Source organism: Xenopus tropicalis, chromosome 7 (assembly GCF_000004195.4).
Source record: "Xenopus tropicalis strain Nigerian chromosome 7, UCB_Xtro_10.0, whole genome shotgun sequence".
Taxonomy (NCBI): domain Eukaryota; kingdom Metazoa; phylum Chordata; class Amphibia; order Anura; family Pipidae; genus Xenopus; species Xenopus tropicalis.
The window spans coordinates 61,792,264-61,812,339 of NC_030683.2; the positions used below are offsets into that span (position 1 = coordinate 61,792,264).

Genomic DNA, 20,076 nt, shown 5'->3' on the forward strand with positions numbered 1-20,076 from the left:
TGCAGGGATTGTAGAGCAAGGCCGGCATTTCAGGGGTTTATTCCCAATGTGGGTGCCTTCTGTAATAAAAATACTCCTGTATTACTACTGCTGCATTACTCGCCATTTATTTTTCTCGGCAGGCTTTTGTAGTGCACTCATATTTTTGTCACATTATAGGTTTACATTTTATACATTTATGTACTTAAAAATCTCAGAGCTTTGCTCTGCCTTGTCTAGACTTACTTCTTCCACTCCATCTAGTTAAAGGGCACCTATCATATCAAAATTGTTCCCCCCGCCAGAAGTGCATTCTAATAAAGCCTGCAGAGCTTCATTTTGGGGAAACAATATTATTTTTACCAGCAGGGAACTTGCTCTTCATGAGCATGCATGTAACCCACACAGCCACCACCAAGAGCTTCCTCCAGTTGCAGGTGACAGTGCACAGTAGGGGCATTTTCTGGCAAAATTAGTTTCCCCCAAGTGGAATGTGGGCTCTGTTAACTTACACCTCCAATTGGTGAAACAGTTTCGCTTTGAAAGGTGTCCTTTCAATGTGTAGTCTAAAGTCAGGGGAGCTGTAAATATACATGATATTTTCAGGTACAGTGTAACTGATCCTGCCATAAGCTTTGTGAAACCAATACAGGTATCGGACCCCTTATCCGGAAACCCGTTATCCAGAAAGCTCCGAATTACGGAAAGCCCGTCTCCCATAGACTCCATTATAATCAAATAATTCAGAATTTTAAAACTGATTTCCTTTTTCTATGTAGAAATAAAATGGTACCTTGGAATTGATCCAAACTAAGATATAAATAATCCTTATTGGATGCAAAACAATCCTATTGGGTTTAATTAATGTTTTATTGATTTTTTAGCAGACTTAAGGTGTTGAGATCCAAATTACGGAAAGACCCCTTATCCGGAATACCCTTGGTCCCGAGCATTCTGGATAATGGGTCCTATACCTGTACTATACTATTTTACATAATATAGATATAATTGAGCCTTGAGTAAATCCTCTTTATTTTGAAAAAAGAAAAGTACAACTTTTAATCTACTGGACATTCAGCTGGCATCTGTAAACATGTCTTGGGTTGAGCTGTCAAAATTGCTGTAAACTTTGCTGTAAAAGCTGCTTGCACAGGCAGCCTTGTAAAGTCATTGTTTATTCTGTATGATCTACATGAACTGTTTTCAATAGATTTAAATGGAGAAAACAATTTCTTTGATAGTACAGTGGGGTGTTGCTGAGCTATAGTGAAAGAATTTCCAACAATTCTGTAACCCTTTTTAAAGAAATGCTACCATCAAATAAGTTTAAGAACTGTCTGTAATGCTTTATAGATTTCTTGGCTTTCCCACTTTATTGCATTTAGATTTACATTGCCTTCTTCTTTTATAAAGATACTTGTAAAGCATACTTATAAAACTATCAACCAGAAGGTTTTCTATCAGGAATGAAACAGTTATGTTTTGATTATAGTGCTTCTTTAATTTTTGGGTTGTTTTTTCATTTTAAGCCTTTGAATGCCAGAAATATCACTGCTATTGCATTGCTAGTTACTTTGGCAATCAAAGGGTTATCTTGCTACACACATAATGCCTCCTGCTGTATGATGCCACGCTTTAAGCCTATCACTGATCTCTATATTAACATCTTAGCTGCTATATTACGGTTTAAAAAAAAAAACAAACATACCCACATAACTCTGGCAGCAAAGACGTTAATGAGCAGCTAATGTCTTTGCGCTGCCCTTGGCTTTTCTGTCTTTTCCACGCTGTTGTCTCACCTTTTTCAGGTTCTGCCTGCACTTGGCTGTTCACTTGTTCTCACTGACACCTCTTTTTATCTTGCTATTGCTTTTTTTCCCCTACCACCATCTTTTTCCCCTTTGTGCTGTCACACTCATAGTGGACTTGTGGTCGGTGGGTTGCATTATGGGAGAAATGATATGCCACAAGATTCTCTTTCCTGGAAGGGACTGTATCCTTGCACACCTCAAAATGCATGACAGCTGGAAAGGTTAATGTTTGTTTATAAGGTCAGTTGTGCTAGGTTTTGTGAAGTTAAAGCCATAAAACTATTTTTGTATGTAGGTTTTGGTTATTTTTAATGCAAATAATGTTTAAAGTATCACAAAATTGCATTGCTTTATCGGGGGTTAGGTAATGTTATTTAGACCTACTGCTGGTTTATATTTTGTTCACGGATGACAACATTTAAAGGCATTACTGCTATACTCTCAGTTCTGGATGAGGGTTATCAGAGTGAAACACACAGCAAGCTTCTGTAAAAGGGTTCTGGCAACTGAGAAAAATGAAGCTTGTAGCTGTCTGCTGTAGAATACTTTTATACATATACTTATGCATATATGTACAATTCTGATTTTTAGACTGTTTTTACCTGTGCAAAAAAAAGTGTGATGCTGATTGCAGTGGCCACTGTACAGGTTCATAGCTTTCAAATGCTAACCATAGACTCCAATGTGCTCTATTAACAAAGCCACCTTCAGGGTTGCAGGGGTGATGTCAGGGTCCCTGTAGCAGAGGAGGCCAAAAGTGTGGTAAGCAAGTTGTGAAAGGAGTGAATCGTGTTGGGTGGGTTGTGGGCAGGATTTCAACACAAGGAGTCATGACGGGAGCATCATCACATGGTATTCATGTGCTTGGGGCATTTTTTTTTCTCATCGGGCCCCCCATTTTACTTGTTGGTAGGGTTTTCTACCCCAGTGACCAATGGGCTAGTAATTGGGGTCCCTAGTCTAGTAGTATGGGGCCTCATAATTCTTTGGGGACACTGTCTATTAATATAATTGTTATGGACCTGGCTGCTTTGCTTGGTAGTCATTTCCAACAGTGTTGTCTTTGTGTCAGTTTACAGGAAACCAATGGTCTAGTTTGACATGCAACTTATTCTTTCCCTATAAAGCACCCGCGGATCTTATCCAAATTAGAATGAGGAACTGAAAAATTATTAACATTTTGAGACAAAGGTTTAAAGGTAGGCTTAGGACATAATGGTTTGCTGGAAAAATGTGAGATCATTTACTGTCAGTAGTATCTAGAATGCCTATGACTATGGGATAAGTGGAAAGCTAATAAAGTAGACACAGCTCTTTCTATCTCCCCCTTCTTAAGCCTTTCATTTTTTTTTTAAACTCTTTTATTAACAAACGGCCCCGCTTTTGTTAATTCCCTTGCATTTTGTTTTCAGTTGACATTTGGTCAGTGGGTTGCATCTTGGGAGAGATGATCAAAGGTGGTGTGTTATTCCCCGGCACAGACCGTATCCTTCCCATTGGCATCTAGGGACCATCACTCCTCCCTATCAAGCTGATACCCACCCACAATTTACAGCCTGGTTTAGGGCTTCAAGCAAGTTACAAAATATAATTTGGTACATTTGCTATATCACAGTCGTAAGTTATTTAGGTTTTCATACATTAAAATAAAAGGCCAGGAAACTTTGAGAGCTTGGAATCAGATATATGCAGTTGTAGCGATTTGCCTATTAAGCTGTTCTTGCCCACTGGTAATATTAGTCTAGTAAGTTACCAGGAACATGTCATTATGACTATGTAAACTCATGTGTTGCTCCGGTTTTCTAACGTTGGAACCCCTGCCTCACCCCAGCTCACCACTCGCTAAACTTTGTTGGTCTCCAACATGACTTGAAGCAGAGCAGTTTCATGAGTGGTGGCAGTTGGGCAATGTTCTGAAGAACAAATCAGAATATTGATCCACCCCCTAGTGCAAGTAATTTGCTATCTTCCAAGCCTGTAGGGGGCACCTCCATTAGAAGACATGAGCAACAGTAGGGTTAATGTAGGTACAGTAAAAGGTTTCTGTTGAAATTTGAATGTGATACTATCACTTTAATGCGTTGCATTATTATGCTTACACTGCCATATTGGCCAATTTGAAAATATGCTTTACTTGCATACAACTTTTACAAAGTAAAATAAGACAAATATCATACTATCACATATATAAATATATATTTATCACTATAAAAGGCAAATATACTATCGCAAGCTTTGTGCTTTATAGTTTCAGCCAAACAATGTTGCCATATGTAGTGTGGTTACTACACCACAAGCTGTTATTACAGAAGCTTAACATAAACAATAATAAAATGATTTTCTGATTCCCAGTTTAGAATGTCTTTCAGCTTTTTGAAGCATGTAACATAGTAAGTTGGGTTGAAAAAAGACATACGTCCATCACGTTCAACCATAAACCATTCAACCATGTGTTCGATTCCCTCTTATGAAAGTTAAAATAATTGATTTTTCCTAAAAAATAAATGTTACTTGTCATGGTTTCTTCAAAGCGATGTAGTAGCAAACATATTTCTAAAAATGCAAATCAAGATTTTCATTGCGTTATTACAAGCATCATTGTACTGCTTCCACAGATTTGCAAATCTTAAATGGTCCCCCAAAATTTTTAAAATGACAAAAGGGTGTATTTACTAATGCAAGTGCAGACAACAAATTGTGTGCAAAATTGCATCCATTAGGCTACAAGGTACTTGTGCCTATAAACAATCCTCTATGCTTTCATCTTGTGCTGAAATATTTTTTGTGCCTACTTTGGAAGGTGCCAAGTACAAGGCGCACAGACACAGGGTAACCTCAGGAATTAACACCTATCTCAAGCGGTTTTTCTTCCAAGGCTTCCATTTACATGTGTAAATTACTTGCATAGGAATGAATAACAGGCCATTGAACTCACATCCACACCAGCAAAACACAATTGCTCAAAAGTAACATCACTTGCTACTTAGTGACTGCATTGGAATCCTGGTAAATAATTCTGTGGGTAAAAAACATAATTTTGTCCACTTTTACATGCTTTCATTAGTAAATGAGCCCTTGAATTGTGTTTTAGTTTTGTAATGTGTAATGTGATATTTCTCTGAATATAGATAGCCTTTTCTGACCTGGGATGTTTGTAAATTTCCTACTAGTGCAGAATATAATTGTTACTTGCTGGTTATATGGATGGCAGATCTGAAGATATATGTGATGTTAAATCACTCATGTTGTAAGTAGAGGTAGGGGATCTCTTATCTGGAAACAGATTCCTGTGAGTTCTAAATTACGGGAAGGCCAGTTATTTTAGATTATTTCTTTTTCTGAGTAATTATATAATGGTGCTTTTTAATTGTTTTTCATCCTAACAGGCTGCATGAATCTGTATTGGTTGCAATACAATCCTTTTGGGTTTATTTAATGTTTGTTCTTTGTAGCCAAGATATCTTGATTTAGATTGTGAAAAAGGGTATATCTGGAAACCCCAGTCCAATTAATTCCAGATAAGAGATCTTATACCTGTACTATTCCTCCCCATGATCCTAGTCAGCTTCAAATAGTACTTACAGAAAAAAGAAAGGGATAATCTCTTGTGATATTCCAGGTTGGTGCTCCTATTCAATGAAAAGTGCACTAGACCAGGGTAATACTGCAGGAGCACCACACTGCCATCATCATCTTCTGGTCCAGGTGTGTATGTGCAGTAGAATGAAAAGCCCAGCTTAGAAGCAAAAATCCAGCTTTTCATTCTACTGTGCGTGTGTGCATATTGGGCCAGGTTCTCCTACAAAAGTACCCCAGGCCAGTGCATTTTTCTGTAAACAGGAATCAAGATATCAGGTAAGAAATTATAATCCCTTTCCTTGTCAGACAAGCTTAATAGGCATTGCCAATGGATTTTTTAGCTGTTGTGTGTCCTTAAAGGAGAAGGAAAGGCTAGTAAAGCGTTAATCTCAAGCTGCAGGCATACCTTCAGTTGTCTCAATAGTGCCCTTAGGTCTCCCCATATTTCACCTGTTCATAAGATCTGAAGCCAAACAGGAAGAAAAAATGCTGAGCTGTGTAAAGAAAGTTCCCATAATGCCTCACTCCTGCACAGACATGCAGACCAAGTAAGTGAACATGCTCAGTTAGTAAGACTATGCGGCACATTCATGAAAACGCGAGTTCGAATCCCGAATGGGATAAATTCGGATTAGATACAAAAATTTCTGAAGATTGCAAATGTCACGAAAATGCTTACGAAAAAAATAGTATTAGTCACGATAATATCGTATTGGCGATCCGAAAGTCACAAAGTTTCGTACCAAACGATTGTAAACAGCGGGAAAACAGTTTTTTTTCGTGCAATCGTACGAAAAAGTCACGTGGGCGTCAAAAAATTCGCCGAAAATACACTCGGAGCATTCGAATGAGCGCTTCGAGTGTTCGTGTCTTAGTTAACTGCCCCTAGGAGTCCGCTTCCTGCTGATTGGCTCAGATCCACATTCCTAAGGGGGGGGAGTGAGTTCTTAGCATTTTTGAGGGAGGGGGGAGCAGGAAAGAGCAAAGAACAGAAAGCTGCATGTCTCTAGCACAGGAATTACAGACACAATTAATCTTTTTTTCAGAGAAGCATTTCTGTGAGTGCTTATGGCTGTATTTACATAGATCTTTCTGATAAAGCTTGCTTAGTTTTTACCTTTCTTTCTCCTTTAACACTTCTTTTGTTTAAATAAAAAAACCTGGGCAGGTAGCTTATACAAAGGCCAAGTGTTCCATATTTGCCAAGCCATACCGCACAATTAGATTAATAATAACAGAAAAAATTGTTTACTATCATCTTGAGTATATATATAAAAGGAAAATATGATTTACTTTACAGATTTAAAGGAGAATCACTGGGGGGGGGTAGGTGCCAAAATGTTAGGCATGTTATCTTTGTAAGCATCTAGTATTTATTCTTGACAAACACTAGAGGAATTTTACAGTATGATTAACACTGTACATTTATTGTTCAAATGTTATAGTTCAGCTCAATTTTGTTCTGTGCTTTTGTTCTTCAGAGGCAGCATTCATTTTATGGAGAATGCTGGGCTCTGAACACTCTGCTTTGTAGATACATTTATGTGGAAGTAGTGTTGCTAATGTTTTGCTCATGTCATATTTTGGAAACAAGGAGTTGTGCATGTATATGCTCTCGTTATTTATTGACATACACATATATTTATTGATATAGCTTATAGCATTAACTTTGCAGTGCATGAGAAATTGTGTTGAAATGGAACACTCATATTGTTCTTCGCTCAAGATTTTCCTGAGCCTTTACTCCAGATATCGACCAGTGGAATAAAGTAATTGAACAGTTGGGGACACCATGTCCAGAGTTTATGAAAAAATTACAGCCAACTGTGAGGACATATGTAGAAAATAGACCCAAATACGCTGGGTACAGCTTTGAGAAACTCTTTCCTGATGTTTTATTCCCTGCAGACTCTGAGCACAACAAATTGAAAGGTAAGGAGTGATATTTATGTTGTAATTGCTAATTTCCATTCTCACTTTTTCTTCTCTTCAACCCCTTCTTTTACATATATTTCATCTGTCCATTAACTGTTCTCAATTATACAGCTCTTATTTCCCACGTCTGCATATTTAAGTACATGTATACATTATCTATCTGCATTGCTTTCTTATTGAAAAAAGCTTAACACTGAAGTATTCGGAAAAAGGTGTAGAATAAAAGCTGAAAGTCTTAATTTGCTTGAAGATTACAAGTTTAGAGCAATTTATTTAAAGTGTATATTAATTCTTGATATACTGCTTTCTAATGAGTGTAAATATGCATACAAACGATTCTGGCTAGCAGAACAGACTTATGACCTGGGATAGATTCCTATATGCCATAGGAAGTCAAAGACAAGCCTTTAAAGGAGAAGGAAAGTTAAAAACTAACTAAGCTTTATCAGACAGATCTATGTATATACAGCCATAGACACTTACAGAACTGCTCTTGTGAGTCCTCAGTGAAGAGAAACACCACATTTCTTTTCTTCCATTGTGTAAACATGATCTTCTGTGTCAGACACAAGCCTGCTCAGTTTGCTCTTCTCCCCCGCCCATATCTGCTGTAATTTGAGCTGAGAGCTGTTCCCTGCCTCTATGCTGCTGCCTGGAAGTGACTTCAGACCAAGCTAAAATGGCAGCTGCTATATTTAAAGAAAGAAATTGAGCTTCTAGCGCTGTTTACTTAGGTGTGGTTAAGCATTCTGCAGAATAAATATAGCATTCTAGCTTGCACTATTGTGGCTAAGATATTAGCAATAAAATGCCTCGGTAGCTTTCCTTCTCCTTTAAAGGACAAGTCGACCCAGAATATAATTTTTTTGCCTATTAAAAGAAAACAAAAATCTAAGCAACGTTGCAATATACATTTATTGCAAATTTGTAATGGTTTTTTGAGTTATTTGTATATATGGTTGCTATTAAAAGCAGAGTTTGTCTGTCCTTTTCTATTCTTTGCTCTGGTGGCTCTGACAATAGCCAGCAGATTGACAGACCTGTCTTGCTTGAGAAGACTGACCTTTGCAACACTGTTTAAAAAAAAAGAACCAGGAGTACAGCAAATGCTGCTTTCTATAGCAATTTTTATAGAAAATTTTTAATAAGTTCATATTGGAAAGATTCTTAGAATTATGTTTTCTTTTATTAGGCAAATAAATGTGATTACTGTACATTTGCATATTCATAAAATAACTTTTCCTTGAAGACTTTCATTTGATTGATTTTAGCTTGTGTCAATTGCATATTGCCTGCTAATAATCCTTGCCCAGTTTGGTTTATAAAATTATTATAATAATATCTGCTCCAATCTAAAATTAAAATTACTACATATGAATAAACAGGTTTTTAGTTCCTGAGATTCTTATTAATGTTGCCATGATTTGAGTTGAAAATTTGTTAACCTGGGAATAATCCACTGGAACAAAAAAAGCATGTGTTTTGTGAATAATGTACCACCTGTTGACAAATATAAGAATTTTGCAGCAAATCCATGCCTGACAAAAAAAAACTTTTGCTCATCACTAATTATAACTGATGATATCACTAAGCACTGTTTATAAGGATATAATTTACAGGATATTCTTGGCTAATGTGTATTTTATTCATTTTAATACAGTAAACACATCCATGTTTTCTATTTCTCCATGAACAGCAAGCCAAGCCAGAGATCTGCTGTCAAAAATGCTAGTAATAGATGCATCCAAGAGAATTTCTGTAGATGAAGCTTTGCAGCATCCTTATATCAATGTTTGGTATGACCCCCTGGAAGCTGATGCAGTAAGTTATGTTTAGTTTTGGTGTGCCAGAGGCCAACGAAACTTTCATTTGAAGCAGTGTAGGTGGTTTTTCACAGTAAGGGCAGTGAGGTTGTGGAATGCCCTTCCGAGTGATGGCAGATTCCGTTGATGCCTTTCAGAGGGGCCTGGGTGATTTCTTGAACAAGCATAGTATCCAAGACTATTGTGATACTAAAATCTACAATTAGTATTGTTTTAGGTATATATGGTTTATGTAAATGAGTGTATAGATGGGTCTGTGTGTGTCTTGTGTGCACGTTGGGGTTAGCTTTAAATGGTTGATGGCTTTTGGTCATTTTTTCATGTTTTCTGTGTTATACTGCAGGCTGGTATTTGTAAAAATCTGTATAAACCACTACACCAGTAAAAAAAGCAAGAGCATTTGCAGATATGGTTTAATAGAGTCTGCACTCCAGATTGGGGAATTAATATATACAGCTGCGAGTGCAACTTGTCCTCATGTGTGTGACGTAGGAGGGTGATTTACATTCACCACTCATACGTCTGCCGCATGCGCATACTAAGTGAGAGGGGAAATCATATATTATGCACATGTGCACCTACCAACATGAAGCGCTGGGCTACTCGCGGTTCGGGTAGCCCAGCGCTGGCGGGGGAGTTTTTTTTTTTTTTTTTTTTTTTTTTTTTTTATTGCTTTATTTTGCTTTCAGATTTTTGTTTCTACCTTTATTTTCTGCACACCACATTTTATCTATTTTCCTTGTAAATCATATGGTTTTCCTTTGCAGCCACCACCAAAGATCCCAGACAAACAACTGGATGAGAGAGAACATACCATAGAAGAATGGAAAGGTAGAAGAACTGAGCAAGAGACTTGTCACATAACAATATTATTAAAATCTAAACTTTTTGTTATCTGAAACGTTTGTAACCGGTTAGGTGGCAAGACATTAGAACAGATGGAACAGTGCTGTCCAATTTTTATGGTGCCGAGGGCCGGAATTTTTCTAGCTGCTAATGGCTGCTAATGGAAGCCAGTTTTGACCACTCCCCTTTTTTAAACCAAACCTACTTCAAACCACACCCATGTTATCACAATGGTTGTAGCGCAGCAAAAACCCAAATGCTTGGTCCTCACTGCAGGGATATCTACCATCATTCATATGTGAAAGAATTATATTATGTCATATTAAGATACACCCTTAAATCCATATGCCGTCTTCTCCTCCCTTGTGGATAGCACAACAACCCCCAGCACATAATTACACACCTTAAAGACCATTTAATGCCTATTTCCAACTGCTAACAAACCTCTGCCAGGTTCAAGTCCCACAGGCAGCATAGGACAGGCAGTGTATGGCACACACAGGCAGTACTCTGCCTGCCCTATGCTGCCTGTGTGTGCCATACTCTGCCTGTCCTATACTGCCTGTGTGTGTGTCATACTCTGCCTCCCCTACCCTGCCTGTGTGTGTCATACTCTGCCTCCCCTACCCTGCCTGTGTGTGCCATACTCTGCCTGCCCGTAGCTGCCTGTGTGCCATGCTCTGTCTGCCCTACCCTGTCTGTGTGTGCTATACTCTGCCTCTACCCTATGCTGTCTGTGTGCCATACCCTGCCTGCCCTTAGCTGCCTGTGTGTGCCATGTTGTCTGCCCTATGCTGTGTTTGTGCACACAGGCAGCATAGGGCAGGTAGTACATACATTGTCGCAGTGCTGGCACTGTTCCTACAGTCTGTCTGAGGTGTGAAGAGGTGAACAATATGGGTGATTACAGCCTGAGGTGTGAACAATGCAGAGATTAATAGGTTTGAACAGTACAGGGGATTACATGTTTAAACAATACAGGGGGATTGCAGCCTGAATCTGAGGTGTGAGCAATGCAGGGGGCCAGTTAATCTCAGTACTGTTACCATTTAAAGTTTACACAAAGGTAAACCATCAAAGTAGCCAGACAGGTGCGGGGGGCACACAGAGGGGGGTCGCAGACTGCCAGTTGGACAGCACTGAGATAGAACATTAAAAAAAAAATCTGTGGGGAAGAGCAAACACCAGATCCTGGCACAATAACTTCTGTATAATATTTTATATAAAATGCACACATGCCCACACATTAAAAACACAAAAGTGCAAGTGCTACTGCCAACTTAATTTGTGCAATGATACAAAATTAATTAAGGTACAAGACTGCAGGTGATGGTATCCTTTTAATAGTAGGATCTCCTACTCACCAGATGCCCAAAGAATCAAAGCCAAACGTAATGCAAGTAAATATTTCCCAAAAACCAGTTACTGCATTACCTTTACCTTCTTTGTTTGTTGTGGGAATTGAAAAACAGTCATTTTAAGTACAGAAAGATGTAATTTGTTTATACCTTTCCATTTGATTGAAGAACTAACAGAGTTGTTTTTCTGCAGATCTTGTTCATAATGTGTAACAACATACTAATTGCTTAGTATGCTGACAAGTAAGCTTACAAATATTGTTTTCTTTGTATTTTCAGAGCTCATCTACAAGGAGGTTTTGGACTGGGAGGACAGAGCTAGGAATGGAGTAATCCGTGGGCAGCCAGCCCCTTTAGGTTGGTTACATGATATTCTATACAGCTAGTACAGTTACGGGATCTATTATCTAGAAACCCATTATCCAGAAAGCTTAGACTTTGAAAAGTCATCTCCCATAGACTCCATTTTACTTGAAACATATAATATAAAACATGTTTCCGTTTCTCTGAAATAATAAAACTGCACCTTGTACTTTATCCCAACTAAGAGATAATTAATCCTTAGTGAATTAATTAGTTATTTAATGTTTACATTTTTTTTGTTTGTTTTTTTCAAATGAAGATGCAAATTACAGCAGGATCCCTTATACAAAAAAGCCCAGGTTCCAAGCATTCTGGATAACAAGTCCTATATCTGTAACACCAAAATTCAAAATTGTTCATATAAATAAAAAAAAAAAAATTCTCCTTTGGATGTAAAAATGATTACTTTAAAGCATCTAGAAGAATTAAGTCTAAAACAACTGGACTTTTCTGAACCTTCTTCTTGTAGTTGCTTGTTGGATCTCTCTTGAGTTTTATAGACAAAAATAGACCATGGGTTCGCCTGTGTCTCCAATTGTAGCGAACCTTTACATGGAAGAAGAGGAAAAGAAAGCCCTGGACACCTTCAAGGGAACAACACCAAGTCATTGGTTCAGATATGTGGATGACACCTGGGTCAAAATTAAAGCACGCGAGGTTCCAGCCTTCACCAAACACATAAACTCAGTGGACAAAAACATCACGTTCACAAGGGAAGATGTGAAAGACAACAAACTGGCTTTTTTGGACTGTGCTATAGTTATCAAAGAGGGGAGGGACCTGGATATTGAAGTATACTGGAAACCCACCCACACAGACCAGTACTTGCTGTTTGATTCCCACCACCCTTTGGAACAGAAACTGGGTGTTATTAGGACTCTACATCATCGGGCTGAAACTGTGGCATCCAATACAGAGGCTAAGGAGAAGGAATATAAACATCTAAAAGGAGCTCTGAAAACTTGTTGGTACCCAGACTGGGCCTTCATCAAAACCAAATCCAAGACCAGCAGAAAGACCAGACCAACAAACAGAAGGGAGGAACACAGCAGGCGAAATAGTCATCCCATATGTCACTGGAACATCAGAAAAACTTAGGAGAATTTTCAACAAACATCGCATTCCTGTGTTTTTCAAACCCAGCAACACCCTGAGACAAAAGCTGGTGCACCCTAAAGACCCTACACCCAAGCACATGAAAAGTAATGTGGTCTATGCTGTCCAGTGTAGTGAAGAGTGCTCTGACTTATACATTGGGGAGACAAAACAACCTCTCTGTAAGAGAATGGCCCAACATAGGCGGGCGAACTCCTCAGGACAAGACTCAGCAGTCTATCTACACCTCAAAGAAAAAGGTCACTCTTTTGAGGACAGTAATATGCATATCTTGGACCGAGAGGACAGATGGTTTGAAAGAGGTGTGAAAGAGGCCATTTATGCCAGCCTGGAAAAACCATCCCTGAACAGAGGAGGGGGCCTGAGACACCGCTTGTCACCTACATACAATGCCGCTTTGACATCCTTACCCCGGCGGTTTCACAACAAGTCACACTTCCAGTCATGTACTTTGAAGGATTAAAATCTTCATCAATGAGAATCATGGTACCATTGTGATTGTATCATACCTATCATACACCTGTCAGTTTCAGCTAACACCTAACTGAACAATTTCAATGGAACCATTGTGATTGGATGTCTGTGACTGTACTACCATCAAGAGTTTAAATACCGGGGAATTCCCTACCAGACATTTGAACTGAAGAAGCCACTCGGATGAGTGGTGAAACGTTTTCAAGAAAAACTCAGAAAAGTCCAGTTGTTTTAGACTTAATTCTTCTAGATACTGTATATCATGACCTGGATGAATGAGAATCTTCATAGACATTACTTTAAAGCCTTAATATTTTAACATTGTTTATATGCTATTTGCTCTGGGGTTTTCAGACATCTTTATCGGTTACCCAAACAAAGTCACACCTGATATATATTTTGAACAGTAGAACACCTAATAATGTGTGGCTCAGAAAGTGATACAAATTTTAGAACCAACACATAATGTCTAAATATATATTCGGTTAGACATCCTCTTTTCCCCCCAGAGATTCTAATCACAAACCTCCAAAATAAAGTACTCTGGGCTGGTCATTTTTTTTTTTTTTCCAAGAAGCATAGGTAGCCGGTTAGCAATTAAAATGGCAGTCACGAACCTACAAATTTTTTTAAAAAAAGCCCATGCTTCTTCCCTTTGACCTCAGTGGAAAGAAGAAACTGACACTTCTGTGCGTTAGAGCACTTTTCAGGAAGGTTACTGCCTGCATTTGACAGTTTCCATTTCAGTCAATTGGAGGTGACACTAGTCTGTTTTGAGAGCTTTTCCATAGGCTGAAATACATGCTTACCTATCTGTAAAAAAAAACATAGGTATTTTCAAAGAATATAATTTCTTTACAAAAAGGAAAAAATATGTAATTGCTTTTAGGAGACTTTTATACATCATGTTACTGGCCTTTTAAAGGCTTTTCTATCATTCTCCCTCTAATCTTTGCAGTAAATTGAGGAACAGGGCACACCAAAATATAGGAAAATAGAAAAAAATCTTTATTACATCTTAGATGTATCTAAGATGTAATAACATTTTTCTATTTTCCTTTATTCTGGTGTGCCCTGTTCCTTAATTTACTGTTTGATTTTCTGTACTTGGGAACTTACATGTAGCCCCCTTACAGTTAGGTTTTTATGAAGAGGGGTGGTCAGGTTTTACCAGACCCTGCTAATGCAACTAATGTTTACCTTCTGTTTTCTCATAGCACAGGTGCAGCAGTAACTGATGGTTCCCAGCCTCACACCTCCTCTTCATCAGCAGACGCTTCCTCTATGTCAACAGATCCAACTTTGCCCTCAGACACAGACAGCAGCCTTGAAACCTCTGCAGGAACCCTGGGTTGCTGTCGATGACTTATTGGCGGAGGGGTGGGTGGGAGGGAGGGATATAGGCGGCAGGGAGAGGAGGTAGTGGGGACCTCTAGGGTAGCAAAGTTTGACTGGGGAAAATGCCACTTGTATTATTTTATATTGAATATCATTAACCCCTTAGCTGCCATAGACTTGTGATTGCATTGCAGTCAATGGTCTGAAAGATGGATTAGATTCCAGTTACAATTTAAGTACTGGAGAGGAGCCTTAACTACTCTTTACTCTTCACCAGATTTAAATTGGTTTAGAGGTGTGGTTTCATTTTTAATTTTAGTGCTGTAATTTGAACACTTAAGTGCTGGAGGGTTTAAAGAAAAGCTGCCATAAATATGTATTGTATTTTTATTTCTGTTTTGTGTGGGGAGGTGGGCTTTACGCTCCAACTTTTTGAGAAAAGGTCACTTTGGTCCTGATTGTCTTGAATTTTTTTTTTTCCGTTTCCTTGCTGGTGCTGCTCAGTTTTTATGTTTTTTTTTCTTCTAGAATTATACAGATTTGTTCCATATCTTTATTAATTTAATTTTTCGTATTGGGAGTAATTTTCATACATAATGCGCCAGTAATCCTAAGGGAGGCAGAGCTTTCTATTTACTTCTGATCGTGTTATCAAGCTGTGGCAACTAAGGTGTTGGTGCATCCACTCTTACAATGCCTTGAAATCTGTAAAACATTTCTTTTGTTTGTTGTATTGCTTTGGATTAACTGACAAAACAGAATTCTGTCTTTTGAGCGGAAACAGCCTTTTATATCTTCCTACCAACACATTGCACTGTAATGTGCAGCTGCCACCTCTGGGAACAAGGCGGTATGCAGATACAAAATGTAGGAAAAAAAAATAGTGGGAAAAAGGCATATATGTATATTTCATGCTTTAATTTGCATCCTTAAATGGAATAATAATTTTCATTCAATTTAAAAGATTGGAGGTTATTCTAAGGACAAATGTGAAATTTTACAAATGGACACTGGCAGCAGTCTTAATTGTGCCCTCCCCTGGCAGAAAATGCATTTTATATTAATTCAAGATGGGTAAAACAAAAAAAGACTTTGTTACTCAGAATAGATGTAATGCTTCTCACATCTTGACAATTTTGTTAATCCGTGAGAATGAATGCACCAGAATAGCCTCCCTTGTTATGCCTGTGCATTGGATACACATGTTTTATAACTCCACGGTTTAGTCTTTCTTTACCTTCCGTGGAAGAGCAATCTTCACCATGTTAGAGTCCTTTTCTCAGTATAGATGTATCGTATCACTGCTTGTAAAATTCCTCTTCTGTTTACGATAGCCAAACAGATCAATCAATTAATGAAGTGTGTTCTGCCCTCACTTGCAGGACAGTAGCAGGAATCGGCGGGTGGAACAGCACCAACATATAAATGATTGCTGACTCGTAATAAATTATCGATGTTGGGAAAAATGTTCTGAGTAGATTATTTTTGTTACATATATCTTATTAAATACTGTGAATTAGTAATATTGCACTAAGATGTGAGATGCCTGAAGTAAGCTAGTTTATATTTAGAAAAGGTTTATATACTTCTGTATGCTGGTTTATTATTGGTCACTCCCATTCATACATGTTGTATATTGTATTAAAAAACATGAAAGGTATTCATAACAGTAAGCAATACTATTGAACATATCAGAAAAATACCTTAATGCAGTACATACACAATATTTGCATTATTAATTCTTAGATGCCTGCCAAGAAATGGTTTTATTAGACTTCAGTTGTATCAATGTTACATGCCATACTTAGCATACACAAATGTGTGAATGGGGGGTTATACCCAAAATAATTAAATCAGGGGTTCTGCTCCTTTGGCTACAAACATACAAAAAACAGGGGGCTGAACAATGCACATGCCCTAGTTCTAGTAATTTTTTTTAATTACAGGTATGGGACCTGTTATCCAGAATGCTTGGGACCTTGGGTTTTCCAGATAAAGGGTCTTTTTATAATTTGGATCTCCATACCATAAGTAACATAGTAAGTTAGGTTGAAAAAATATGTATGTCCATCACGTTCAACCATAATGCCTATATATAACTGCTAGTCTAACTGCTAGTTGATCCAAAGGAAGGCAAATAAAACCACCGGAAGCCTCTCTAATTTGCCTGCTAAAAAATAATGTAAACTTTTGAATAAACCCAAAAGGATTGTTTTCCTTCAGTAAGGGTTAATTATGTCTTAGTTGGGATCAAATAGAAAGTATGGTTTTATTATTACAGAGGAAAGGTAATAATTTAAAAAACATTTAATTATTTGATTAAAATGGAGTCTATGGGAGATGGCCATTCCATAATTTGTAGCTTTCTGGATAATGGATTTCCGGATAATGTATCCTGTATAGGTTTTCTAGCATACCATGCAAAGGTGTTTCTCTCCCCACTGTTGCTTTTATAGGGGAGAGAATTTCCATAGACCAACACCATGATATAAAGGTGTCAGGTGAAGTCAGCTCTTAAAGGCAATCTCTTTAACTCCCACTAAAATTGTTTTTCCTGCGATTTAATTATAACTATTCTTGCTTAGTTTCATTTCTAATAACATTTAATTTCCACACTAAATAGGGAAAGTAATTTCATACCACTATTGGTAAATAACTTTTGCCTCTTTTGCTTTCATTTATATAACACTAAAGTCCTACAAAGGTATAAAGGAACACTAGTTCCAGTTTTATTCTTTATTTCATATAAACAAAAACTTTATAAATATATTTAAGAAACTCAGTCTGATTAAAAAGATTTTCTTGTTTGGGGGGTGACTTTATTGTGGGGGTAACCTAGCAAGGTGTCACTAATTTTCATTCTTCTGTCACAAACTGACTAAAGGAGCTTAGCGGATTTCAAACAGAAAATGTTTTTTGGCCCAATAAAGGAACATCTGATAAAGGTTTCTCTTGTAAAACCTGATCAGTCCTAAGTCCATAGCAGCCACTAAAGAACCCTTAAGTCTTAAGATCAAGGGGTTTTCCAGTGTTTGGGATTTCTGTTTTCTTCAGTGACCCTTATAAATAGAAAGTGCATTGAATATAAAGGTATAATATTTTTTGTTTAATTATTTTTGTCATGGATCTCACTGTTTGTGCTTTCTATTGTTTATGTGAAAGACCTCAATTCAGACCACATTGTGTGATCTGTGATCCCTGCACCAACAAAATCGTACAAATGCCAAACTAAACAAGATTAAGCTACGGTAATTTAGAAAAAAAAGACCAAAGGACTACTTGCAGTCAGTTCACCACATACGTTATAAGAAACAAAGGGCCCGATTCACTAAAGTCCGAAATAAGGAGTGCTATTTATAGCATGCGTTAAAAATCTTATCACTTCTTATTTTTCGCTCGATTCACTAAAAGGACACTTGTCATAATTAAGAAGCGATGTTCTTGGCGTTATTTATCTTGCGACGACATATTTTCAAGCAACGTGCTGTGTAATATGTTGTGTGATGCGTAATATATTGCTTGAAAATATGTCGTCGCAAGATAAATAACGCCAAGAACATCGCTTCTTAATTATGACAAGTGTCCTTTTAGTGAATCGAGCGAAAAATAAGAAGTGATAAGATTTTTAACGCATGCTATAAATGGCACTCCTTATTTCGGACTTAAGTGAATCGGGCCCAAAATGTCTTATTTGCATACTGATGAAGGTTTAGGTAACAGGCAAAGGATAAGGTGTTATTTCTTGCTGACAAAAGAGTGAGCAGGCACCTGGTGTGTTTATCTACTCATCTTTTGCTCAAAAAAGTTTGTATAAAGTTAATTGTGAATCAGTAGAGAAATGCATCATAGTAACCATGGCAGCTCTGAGTCCGAAGAGTTAAAAGTAAGATTATAGAGATGTTAGGAAGTCACACATGATATTGTAATTATATGTTGTATACAATGTGATATTAAGGCAAAAGAAGTAGGCATCTATTGAAGAAAAGAGTAGTGTTAAAGAATAAGTAACCTTATTACCTTTTTTTTCTATAAGTAAAATTACTCTAAACAGCCTCCAGAACTACCTACCTTTGTCCCAGCATTATCTCTGACCTGGTTCCTCAGTTAGAAGGTATTCTTTTTTGTTGCTTCCTTTGCAGAGTGAAGCCCCGCCCCCACTTCCTGTTCAGGTCTCTCATAAAAAAAACGGTTAATGCACAGACTGGCTCCTGCTGCCTCCAGGCATGCCCAGAAGGCTCTCCACTCCGACAACTTTGTCGAATTGAAGGGAGAACTGAACAGGAAGTGGGGGCGGGGCTTCACTCTGCACAAGGAAGCAACGAAAAAAAACCCAGGTCAGAGAGAATGCTGGGACAAAGGTAGGTAATTCTGGAGGCTGTTTAGAGTAATTTTACTCATAGAACAAAAAAAAAAGGTTTACTTATTCTTTAAAGAACCAAACTAAAATTATAAAGAGGTAAAGAAAGTTGAGCGGTTAAGAGGGCAAGTGAGCATGAAGGACTTGTGATGTCAGAATTAGGCAGATGTGAGGGTGGGGGAAGTATAACAATCATAGGTTTAAAGATTAGATATGTATTTTAAAATAATTCAGACCTTAAGGTCAGTGGCACTTGTGGTTAATCTGTGCTATTGCAGGTGATAAAATGAACCTAATTTCCTTCCTGCCAGCAGTAATATGAATTGCCCGTAAGAGAACATGTATGTATGTATGTATGTTATGTGCAAGTATGATTCACCACTGGTGATTCACGTTACTGCTGGTGTCAAGCACAGATTTATCGCGGGTCCATTGCTGTTAAAGGAAGTCACCCCCAAAAATACATTTTTGCCTAAGAAAACATAATTCTAAGCAACTTTCCAATATCATTTTATTAAACATTATTAGTGCTTTAAAAGTTATTTGTAAATGTAATTTCTATTGAGAGCAGCATTTGCTGAACTCCTTTTTAAACTGCAAATGCCAGGCTCCTCCAGCAAGACAGGTCTGTCAGTCTGCTGCCTTGTGTTACACTGTTTTAACAGTCAGAGCCACCAGGGCAGAGAATAGAAAAGGACAGGCAGATACTGCTTTAAATAGTGGTTATATAAAGAAATAACTCAAAAACCATTACAAATATTTAATGAATGTATGATGCAAAGTTGCTTAAAATTATGTTTTCTTTTAATAGGCAAAAAATTATTTTTTAGTTCAGTTAAGTTTCAGTTAAACTTCTGGATACAGACTTATTTCTATAATAGTAGCATCTGTGTGACCTATCCCACAGACTCTTAGGCTGATGGCAGACATGGCGTAGGGCTGATATTTTCGGCAAGAGGAAAAACGCTTGGCGAAAATACAGCCCTACGCCTGCTACTTGTGCCTGCACCCGAATGAATGAGATACACTCGGGTGCAGGCACATGTAGCCGATATACACATGAAAACGCAAGGCTTTGCATTCTCTCGCGTTTTTTT

General features: G+C 37.8%; 1 protein-coding gene across 9 annotated transcripts in view; it reads left to right on the forward strand.

Moving 5' to 3' along the window:
• The window catches only part of mapk8 (mitogen-activated protein kinase 8), a 33,146-nt gene extending 17,058 nt beyond the window's left edge, over window positions 1–16,088 (forward strand). For 5 of the 9 annotated variants that reach the window (XM_012966152.2, XM_012966154.3, XM_012966155.3 and 2 more), the window contains 6 exons: window positions 3,203–3,274; window positions 7,119–7,301; window positions 9,001–9,125; window positions 9,895–9,958; window positions 11,611–11,688; window positions 14,507–16,088. In XM_012966152.2, coding sequence (XP_012821606.1) covers window positions 3,203–3,274; window positions 7,119–7,301; window positions 9,001–9,125; window positions 9,895–9,958; window positions 11,611–11,688; window positions 14,507–14,649 — 665 coding nt within the window. In that variant the 3' untranslated portion in view covers window positions 14,650–16,088. 9 annotated transcript variants of the gene reach the window in all.
• The last annotated feature ends 3,988 nt before the right edge of the window (window positions 16,089–20,076 follow it).